Source organism: Acomys russatus, chromosome 11 (genome assembly GCF_903995435.1).
Source record: "Acomys russatus chromosome 11, mAcoRus1.1, whole genome shotgun sequence".
NCBI lineage: Eukaryota > Metazoa > Chordata > Mammalia > Rodentia > Muridae > Acomys > Acomys russatus.
The window spans coordinates 16,921,916-16,933,309 of record NC_067147.1 but is presented as its reverse complement, the minus strand read 5'-3'; the positions used below and the strand labels follow the sequence as shown (position 1 = coordinate 16,933,309).

The 11,394-nt window shown below is 33.6% G+C and overlaps 2 protein-coding genes across 2 annotated transcripts; both read left to right on the top strand.

Annotated features, from left to right (window-relative positions):
- The first annotated feature begins 202 nt into the window (after positions 1–202).
- LOC127195159 (beta-defensin 41-like) lies at positions 203–4,349 on the top strand. Its single transcript, XM_051152581.1, has 2 exons — positions 203–257; positions 4,207–4,349. The coding sequence occupies exons 1-2, from the start codon at positions 203–205 to the stop codon at positions 4,347–4,349; spliced, it is 198 nt and encodes a 65-aa protein (XP_051008538.1).
- A 6,497-nt stretch (positions 4,350–10,846) lies between these two features.
- On the top strand, positions 10,847–11,394 carry LOC127195311 (beta-defensin 110-like). The gene is made up of 2 exons (XM_051152678.1): positions 10,847–10,862; positions 11,261–11,394. The coding sequence occupies exons 1-2, from the start codon at positions 10,847–10,849 to the stop codon at positions 11,392–11,394; spliced, it is 150 nt and encodes a 49-aa protein (XP_051008635.1).

Genomic DNA, 11,394 nt, shown 5'->3' with positions numbered 1-11,394 from the left:
ATCATTTTATGACCATGTTCTCTGAAAATGGCTCAATTCACCCACACATACAAACAGGTTAGGTTTATTTTACAAGCTTCAGTAGTTAAAAGTGCTTTCCAGGAAGATCTATAAATAAAAGTGGTCATTGTTTTCTGACTGCAAAACAAACGGACTTTCAAAAGAAGATCCTATTACCACTTCCTGCCTAAGATACTGTACCATGAAGCTTCATCTCTTTTTTTTAATTCTGCTCTTTTGGGTCACAATTTTAACAGGTAACATGCGAACATTTGTCGGGGTACTTGTAGTAATGGATTTGGGAAGGCATCAGTTGCTATTTTTTAAAAATACAAAAACCTGTAAGAATGAAAATACCATTATATTGGATTTACTATGGTATTCTTGAATTGCCCCATAACAGAAAACAGTTACTAATAGGAAACCTAGTGAGACAAGAATAAGATGTAGTTTAGTCCATAATATTGTATTAACATTAATTTCTTAATGCTACATGGAAATTATCATGCATATGAAGGGTATGACACATGGTGGGATTGGCTTTGGCTCTATTTATACTCCAATATGCTAAAATGTAGTCTTTTGACTCCAAACTTTAAAAGTAAAATAACCATAATCACTCCATTATGTTTATTCAAAAATATGTATTCATTATTCATTCCTGATCTACTTATACCTTGTTGGAAAACTATTATTTACCATGATCAACTGCAATGAGTAGATAATTTAACATTAGAATATTTACTATATGATTCTAAGAATGGCACATATGACATTTATGTATTTGATTTTATTCATTTTATTTATGTTTGTGTTTGTCCCTGCAATAGTTTATGTGCATCCTATACATGAAGGTTCATATAAAGGCCAGAGAGATCATTAGATCCCCTATTAGTGAAATCCTTTTTAGCGTTCTTTTCTCATAATTACAAGCCAATTGTGTCCCTCATTAGGTTTTTGTTGGTTGGTTGGTTTTTGTTTTAATGTAGTTTGTTTGTTTTTGATGGTAAGTTGCATTGTCTTTTATTCTTCCCAATGCAATCTCTATAGCCTTGAAGAAAAGGTCTGCGTAACCACACAATTCCCGCTGCCAATCATATGAAGCAACATAATTTTCTGAATAGAGCAATGACTATTTCCTGTCACTATGATGTACTGCATATGGATGGAAAATTTACCCCAAGAACTATCCTTTTCCATCAGATATAAAGTAAAATACTGATCTTCCTATTAAGTGTTACACATGCATTAACTGCACAAAAACAAAATAAGAATACTGACTTTCAATTATCTATTTTTATATTAAATGATTAATCCAGTGATTCACTTACTGTAGACCATCTCAGCTAGTAGGTATTATATACCTTGGGCTTCATATGGCCTCCAATACATAATTGGTTGGCTTCCTATATTTTCTGCAGTAATGAACACCAGAGAACTATTATACAAGTGCATTGTAAGATTTTTATCTCCTTTACAGCATACCTCTTCATGTACACTCACTAATAACAGGTTACTTATCTATTCCTTCAACAAAAGGAAAATTTTACCTACAATACAGGCTTGGAAAATATAAATCACTTAATAGAGTGGCATAAATTGAATTGTGTGTCAATCACTTTATATATTTTTCTTTTACTTCCAAAAGTGAGGTATGCTTGTTTTAACAACATATGTGAACTAAACCTTTAGGGAATTCTTATTATTACAAACAAAAATACTGTGAAAAAAAACTGTCACTATGTCATGATGCTATTTTCTTTTCAAAATCAGGAGATAATACAATTTTGAAGGGAATTAATACATTTATTTTCACTTTATAGCACACTAACTTAAAATAATAGAACTAAACTTAATCACTGGAGCCAGGGTGCTTTAGAGTGTTTGCTGTGCTGACAGAAGTGTTGTGTTCCTTTCCTCAGTTCCCAGCACCCACAGTAGGCAGCTGAAGACCACTGTAAACTCACCTCTAGGGGATCTAATGATCTCTCTGGCCTTTATATGAGCCTTCATGTATATAATGCGCATAAACTATTGCAGGGACAAACACAAATACAAATAAAATGAATAAAGTCAAATACATAAATGTCATATGTGCCATTCTTAGAATCACATAGATAATTTTCCTTCATTCTTTTATTTTAATGTAATGTTACATACAACATATTTTGATTTCACCCTTTAAGATCTGCACACCACCTCCACAACCCTTCCAACATCTTTTTATTTTCTTTTATAACTCCATCATCATATTATCACTGACTAATGCCTTTAAAATTTCTATGCAAGGAAGTTCCACTTGTGTAACTTAGCTTTCTTCCACATTTTCTAGACACTATCAGTGTCCATAAAGTCTACAAATTGAATAAACCTTTATCAAGCCCCTTTTTTCATTTCTTTTCTGATAACTGGAAGATGTTTTATCATTGGACGTTTTTCTTTAAAATCTTACATATGCTATGAATACAAGGCAGCATTTTTTTTTTGTATTGAAGAGAACACTTTGTCTTTTTTTCCCTGATCCCCAAAAATATTCATGGTAGCCTAAAGAATAATAAATAAATAAATAAATAAATATGAAAAGAAGTTGTAGATGAAAGAATTGTTTTGAGAATCATTCTGTACAGATTCATCCTGTATATTAATAGCGATTCATATAGTATTTAAAGAACTTCCATGTCATCTTAGGCTGTTATAATGTAGTAAAACTGTTTCTCTCATAAAAAAATATTGTGCAGCTGATTCAGAGAAAGCATAATATGTGATTCATGCATTTAAAGACAAAATGTTATTTATCTGTTTATCTTTCCACAGTATTATTAGAACACTTATTCTCAATTAAGGGTGACACTGCACTTGATTAGCCATTCAGACATTTTTGGAGACTTCTGTCATAACCTGTACTACTGGCAACTGTTGGGTAAAGTTCAGAAAGACTGCAAATAACCTGAAGGGCCCACAATAACCCCCCTGAGATGAAGATTTGCTTAGCCACAAACTGAACTTTGCATAGAGCCTGCCATTACTCCTACCAAGAGTTATTCCTATTTCATAGAAACTAACAGCCTAGAATAGTGGCAAAACCCTGAAATCCCAACACTGGGGAGACTGAGACATGAGTTCCAGTCCACTCTTGTCTACATACAAGTTTTGATGCCAGCCTGAGCTTTATGAAAACCTGTCTAAGAAAAAGACTCCAATTCCTGTTTGGCAATTCTAAACAAGGACATGAAAATGTTCACTATGGCAGAATATCAATATTGGTAGAAACTTCTCATGACTACAACTACAAACTCTTCAGTTGCTCTTTTTTTTTTTTTTTTTTTTTTTTCTGACTGAAAAGAAACCAAAGTGAGGGGTTAGCAAATTTCCTTTTTACGCTAGAAATAAAATAAGTATTTGAAGTTTTACGCAGCCTATAAGTTCAACTTTCATTGAACTAAAAGCATTTATATACAATGTGTAAACAACTATGCCAATGGAATCATAGTGGTAGGGCAGATTTAGCCCTTATGCAAATTAATTCCTTATGAAGACTAACACAAACAAAATTCTGCAATATGTCTTTTAAAACAACTGCTATTTCAGAAGTTTTGTAGTTTTACAATCATGTAAGAACCAAAAATTAGTGCATATTTAATCCCCCTTCTCCCTCCTCCCTCTCTCTCTGTGTCCTTCTCTTCCTTCTCCTCCACTTTTCTCATTGATGAATGCTTTTGGTACATACAGACAGAATTTAATTAATATATGTGGTAAAAAGAAAAGTCACAAATATTCAGGAAAATTTTGAACATTTGAACAAATTGTTTAACATCACCCAATTCTAAATATTTTGAAAGATAATGTTAATTTGCAATGAAAATTTTAGTAATAATTAATTCAGGTTGATTACATAAAAGAACATAAAAGAATATTCCTAATTCTAAGGACAGATGAAGAACAAAGGCCAAATAGAATGAAAATCATGACTGAGTTTTTCACTGTCTTCAGGAACCAGCCTTGACCCACCGTCCAGTCACTTGTGAACAACTATTTAGTTTCAGTACACTTTCTGGGATATCCTTTATACCAGGGATCAGTGCATTCATTTACACCCTCCACAGCGTTTGAGAATGGTCATCTTATAATCTTTTGTCTCTAGAATGTTCTCCTTATGTAAATGTCAAAAATAGATTCCTAATTCCAGTCATTCTTTCCTTCTTACAGCCAGAAAGCATTATCCTGAGTATGGTAGCTTGGATTTGAGGAAAGAGTGCAAAATGCGTAGAGGTACCTGTAGAAATCAGTGCTTTGAAAGTGAAATTAGGATTGCTTTCTGCATAAGACCTGGACCTCACTGCTGCATCTAGAATTAAAGATGGCGGAAGAAAAGAGACACATTGCTCAAGAAGAAGAACAAGTCTAATTATGTCTTCCCAGCAAAACTTTCAAGATATGTGTGTCTCCATAAAACAAAAAGAATTAAATACAATTTAATCCTGAATTATTCAGAAATGGTTGTAGTTCATATATTAATTGGTACTTTCAGAAATAAGTTGAGTCCATATTGTGGAAGTTCTTCAAACAGTACTCAGAATTGTGTGTCTTGTGATATTTTACATATTAATATTATGGAAATGCCTAAGTCAAAGAATAGAAGTGTATTTCTAGGAAACAGACTTCCTGTAGATATGCACTGTTAATTTATTACCCCCGTGAATACATATAAGCTATTAGGCTTAGCGATTTCATATTGGGAACACAGATCATTCTCATGAGAGACAAAGGGCTTACAAGAGAGAGAAACCAAGGCATGAGAACAAAATAGCAGAGAAAATTCACATTGCTGTAGTGTTTACTTATGTTTGGCACTTAGTGGAGAGAAATGTGAATCCAAAAGTATGGGGAGCTTTACAGAAAGGTGAAGGTCAATATAATTATTTTTTTGTCAAAATATAAACTATGCCCAATAATTTAATTCTGCTCTTTACTCCTGATAGTACACGAGGAGACACACACAAGGAAGGGACACTTACCTTCACTTTTCAGCTCTGTCCAGCCTCGGATTCTTTTCTGCCTCTCAATACAACAGTATTCTTCCATATAACTCTACATAAATCATACAATATCCATCTGAAATTCCTATTTTATATTACTAGAGTAGCAGTACAATTAAACAATTTCAATCAAATCAAATTCTTGTGAAACATTCATTCACTCAATAAAATAGACTAGGTTTAGAGAAAGTCATGAATGAAAGGGTAAATTATCAAAGATATATATGTGGAGTAGGCTTGAAATCACAAAGAGACAGAAAACATATGACTTATTTTATTGTTGCATCTCTTTAAGTTCATCCCTGGATTCAATGAAGATAAGAGATGTAAGCAAGTTTATACTAACTTTTATTTACAACAATTTGAGGTAATAAGTTTCTACTGCAGAGGTTATATTACTTATTATATATTCATTTTATGAATATGATCAGTTTTTAGTATTTTAATTCAATGAATACATGGGTTCCATCATGAAACAGTTTTTTTCTAAGCACACATTGGAACTTTTATTGTACTTTCCTGTTTCAGGCTTTAATAACTTTAAGTAGCCTGATTATCTCATGTGTTCTCTTGTAAAATATACACTGAAAAGTGTTTTATGGTACTCATTTACAGCAGACTTTTTCTGCCTTGGCACTTTTGGTCTTGTAGTTTGATCTTTTTTATAGAAGAACTACACAAAATGAAACACATGTAGATATAAAGCACCCATTCTCACAAAAATTAAATTTTAAATATTCACTAACATTGTCACATGGTTGCTAATAATATCCTCTGAGTCTTGTGAGAATAATTATTCAACTCTTTATTATATTGGTATATATTCACTGGAGATAGCTAGAAATTTTCAGAAAAACAGAATAAATTTTCTGCAGTCAATATATTAATCACATCAAGAAAAGGTAGAAAACTCTGATGTTAAAATGAATGTTTATTATTTTAATTAATCCATTATTGAGTCATTACTGCCACATGCCTATAAATCTCTTCTATACTAAGAAAATTGAAAAAAATTACTCTGTGAACTATAGACTCAAATATATGTAGCTATAAAATGCCCCAAAGTAGGAAATTATTAAAAGCCACACTTTACAGTTCAGAAAACTGATATGAGACACACTTTGTTTAGTTGGCACAGGAAATAAAAAGTAGAGCTACTGATGAACCATGGGTAATTTTCATTAATATAAAAATTATTCTCCGATTTCTATTGTAATTACACCTAGTTACTTTTACAGATAACACTTATATTGCATATACTTGCTTAAGCAACTTACTGCATGATAGAAATATATTCAGAACTGAGGGATTCAGCATAGATAATGTCTCCTAAGGCTTCATAATTAGAAGTTTGTGTTTATACCATGGTGCACACAATGCTTTTTAAAGCTATGTCTTCAACTGGGTTGCAAGGCTTAAGCAGTGACTGAGAATGCTTCATTTATGGTCAAATTTCGCTGAGAAATGAAAAGTGAAGTGAAGGAAAACACATTTGAAATACTATAGTTTTGAAATCTTGGTAAGTTTTACACTACAAGATTTGTTTATATACATTAATACATACCTTTTCAATTTAGAAATTGTCCATTCAATGAGAGTTGAAATCTCACAGATTAAACCATTTGTCTAACTTATAGCAATAAATAGACGATCTAGAGATTTGGCCCACCACTATTTTATTTTGAAAGACCTTTTTGTGTCCAAGGTATAATTCATCAATGAACTTTCTCTTGTCATAGTGTCAACACATACCAGGCATGAGCATGTGGCTTCTTAAACCTACCTCTACACATTTTCAGTTCTGCACTGTTCCCCAGTGTATCATGAAACTAAAGGAAGAATCATTTATAGAAAGTGATATGCTATAAGTAGAAATACATACATACATACATACATACATACATACATACATTTATACATAGGCATATACATACATAGGTATATACAGACACAGACATGCTATATATGATAAACAAATGTAAATAGAGACAGGTAAACAGATAGATGATAGATATGTAGATAGATAGATACACAGATAGATTATATTTCTCCTGAAACAATTCAAAAGCCAATCACTAAAGAACATGGGGAAACTAGGATTGAGTGGGATATACTGAGGTTTTAACTATTGATGACCTGTAGGCCTTCTTTTCCTAAGAAGGTTCAGTCGGGGCTCTAATTGAAAAATGATGGCTACAGTATCTTTCTTCCACATTCATAATCAAGACTTACAAAAAGCTTCCTGAAATATATCTTCCTGATACGGATATCAAATCAGATTGGATATTTTCTCTTTTCATTGAAATTAGTTATCATCGTATCTCTTCTCTAGTAGTTTAAGTGAGCAAAGGAATACTGTGTGTCCTTCTACCAGTTGCCTGTTTTGATTTTAATGTGATATGTGTGTACATCACAGGAACATTAGTCTACTCATGAGTTAGTTATATATAGCATCGCACAATTTCTGAATGCATATTGACTAATGAATAGGCACAAGAATATTTAGGAATATAATTCACATCCAAAATATATGGGTGGTATAATATGCAACTAAGACCTCTTTAAGTGGGTCTGGAGAAAAGACTCTGTGATTGCAATTAAAGTGCTGTTCAAGAGTGAGGACCATAGTTTGGATCCTTAGCACCACATAAAAACCAAGGATGTGTGGCGACCTATCTATAGTCCCAGAATTTAGGATACAGCAGCAGTGGGCCTATTCTGGCTAGCTGACATATCCAAAGAGTATGCTCTTGGTTCAGTAAGATTCTGCCTCAATAAGGAGGGAGAAAGGTACCTCACTTTAGTTTCGGGCCTCCATACACTTGTAGTGGATGTGCACCTGCATACACATTAACACAGACATATATACAGGAAAATATCAAACTCATTTGCAACACATACATTTTGTTTCCTGATCATGGGATTTTATAAAATTTGGACATTATTTTCTTCAAATAATTATAAAGCAAAAATATGACTAGCTTTATGTGACTAATGATTAACATAAGCCATTCTTCTTTTTGTGGATTTATGCAATCTGAAAAGGCATTGAAAATTGACGGTTGACAAGCTATATTTTCTCAGTAATGTTGATGAATTTATTAAAGCATCAAGAAAAGTTTTAAAAAGAGACAGTAATAAGGTCATCAAACATTCTCTTGGCTGTATTAAATCATATTACGTATAGTTCTAAAAAGTTTAAATTTCACTGAAAGATGCCTATGGCCAGAAGCTCTCTTAGTTCATTACCTTCCAGTGCATAGGAACTGCATCTATCCATGGGTCACACGCCCCAGCCTCTTCTATTTTCATTTAGTTCCCTTTTGTCCACCAAAAGCATGCAGTTCACTAAGGCTAGCATATCAAGATTCTTTATTTGTGCCTCTCCTCACCCAATGGCCAGAGAACACAGGGAAGTCAAGAAATGCACGTTCTAGAGTGAGGGCAATATACCTCTCAGAATTTCATTTGGGTCTAAACAGGCAGGAGGTTCTCTGAGATGGCATAATTTACACCTAAAGTGAATGTGGTTGCATTTATACTCAAACACTTAGTAAAATTGTTTTACTTTTTCTTTATTATTATGGATAGATTTAAATAAGTACATTGGTAAAATTAAAAAATTCAAATCTGAATCTAAAGTATGTTTTGTACTTAAGGAAAAATTGCATTGTAGGTTACTTTCTTAACAATAAAATCTTCAAGTAACAGAACTTACATATGTTTTATCATGGTTTTCTGTATAACAATATTAAACATTTATATAGTTTAACATACAAAACAATGATTTCAGAATCTCAGAGCATTGTTGCTTTATTGCTTTAGATGGTTCATTAAAGCCATACAATATGAGTCTTTGTCTGTGTACAAATATACAGCTACACTTAAATCTATTTGCACATGGAAAGCACTTTAGTCTCTCCAGAAACTTACTTTGTAAGTAAATCTTGCATGATCACTGTACTGCTATTACTAGACTACATGGTAAGGTGTCAAAAATCAGAATAAATTAAATTATCATATAGAGATTTTGGTTAAAGCTAGATGAATATAAGTAACATATACAATTAAATATTAGCTTTTTATCATCAGTGAAAATAGAACAATTTTCTTTTTTTATTAATTTATTCAGATTACATCTCAATTGTTATTCCATCACTGTATCCTCTTGTTCCTTCCTCCCTCCCTCTTTCACTCTATTCCCCTCCCCTAGGTCTGTGACTGAGATGGACCTCCTCCCCCAATATATGGTCATAGGCTATCAAGTTTCATCTTGGTAGCCTGCTTATTCTTCCTCTGAGTGCACCAGGCCTCCCCACCAAGGGGAAGTGGTCAAATATGAGGCACCAGAGTTCATGTCAGAATCAGTCCCTGCTCTCCACATAACTGTGGAGAATGTCCTGTCCATTGGCTAGATTATAGTAGGAATTTGATGCTTACTGCTTGTATTGTCCTTGGTTGGTGCATTAGTTTGAACAGACGCCCCTGGGCCCAAATCCACCCATCATGATGTTCTTCTTGTAGGTTTCTAGGACCCTCTGGATCATTTTATTTCCCCATATCCTATATTTCTCTTACCAAGAGTCCCAATAGGATGTCTTCACATCTGTCCCAATCTCTTGGTAGGTGAAGACTTTCATGAGACATGCATTTTAGGTGTTAAATGTAATCTCTGTCCATTGGGTAAATCGGAGTAGGGGGTTGATGTGTACTCTTGTATTGTCCTTGGTTAGTGAAATAGTTTGAGCATATCCCCCTGGACCCTGATCCACCCATCACAATGTTCTTCTTGTAGGTTTCTAGGACCCTCTGGGTACTTCTATGTCCCCATGTCCTATATTTCTCTTACCTAGAGTCTTAGTAGGATGTTCTCCCATCTATCTCAATCTCCTGGTAAGTGAAGACTTTTGTGGGACGTGCCTTTTGGGCTAGTGCCCAATGATAAGTGAGTATATACCATGTGAGTCTTTCTGCTTCTGAGTTAACTCAATCATTATGATCATTTCTAGTCCCATCCATTTGTTCACAAATTTTGGGATCTCCTTGTTTTTAATAGCTGAGTAGTATTCCATAGTGTAAATGTACCACAGTTTCTTTATCATTCTTCAACTGAGGGATATTTAGGCTGTTTCCAGGTTCTAGCTATTATAAATAAGGCAGTGATGTGGAGAGCAGGAACTGACACTGACATGAAATCTGCTGCCCAACATTTGACCACCTACCCTTGGTGGGGAGGCCTGATGGCACTCGAAGAAAGAATAAGCAGGTTACCAAGATGAGACTTGATAACCTATGGCCATATAGTGGGAGAGGAGGTCCCCCTTGGTCTTAGACATAGGGGAGGGGAATAGGGTGAAAGTGGGAGAGAGGGGAGAATGGGAGGATACAAGTGATGGGATAACAATTGAGTTGTAATCTGAATAAATTAATAAAATTAAAATGAAATTAAAACAAAACAAAAATATGTAATCTCTGATGTATGTACATGTGTGCAGGCAGCAAGTATTTATGAAATCAAAAAAAGGCAATAAATTTGAAAGAGATAAAGGGGATGTATATTTGAAGGGTTTAGAGGGAAGAAAGGGGATAGGGAAATGATGTAATTATATTATAATCTCAAAAACTAAAAGTATTTTAGAAAAATTATTAAAACAAAAAAAAATTATCTGGAGTGAACAGCATAACCTTTTGGCAAAGGTATGAAAGGGAATGTCATTTGCCTTAAAAGTGGTAAAATGTAATCTTTATAAACTTTTAAAAGTATAAAGAGTGTTTTAATAAGTGAGTAGGCAAGTAAGTTGGTTTACTAAATGGAAAATAAAAAAGGTACGTCAAGGGTGTTAGGATTGCTGACCTTCAAGTTCAGCATTGGTGAGGGGCAAGAGAGATGCTTACAGCTTCGTTCTTTATCCAAACATCTGCTAAACTGTGAAAAAAAATATTTCCTTTTCTTCCTCTTCTTAAACACCATTATTTTATTGTCAAAACAGGTATTTTCTCTCAGATATCAATAACTTCATATATGTGTATATATTTTTTAGACATAGATATCAAAGAAATTTATTTTCTTAGATTTTTATTAGCATATTAATTATTCACAGTCATTGGTTTCATTTGGACATTTCTGTGCATGCATTTGCTCTTTTGTCCCCTCCCATTGATTTGCTTTCTCTTTCCAGAGAGTTTTCTTCTACTCTTCATGTCTCTATTCTTCTTGATTGCAGTCAGGAGTGAACTGAAACCAAAGTACAGACTCCAGAGATGTGAGAAGGCAAGAGGAGTGTGTAAGACCTACTGTGATGAAGACGAGTTTGATTATGGATATTGCATCAAATGGAGGAACCAGTGCTGCATATAA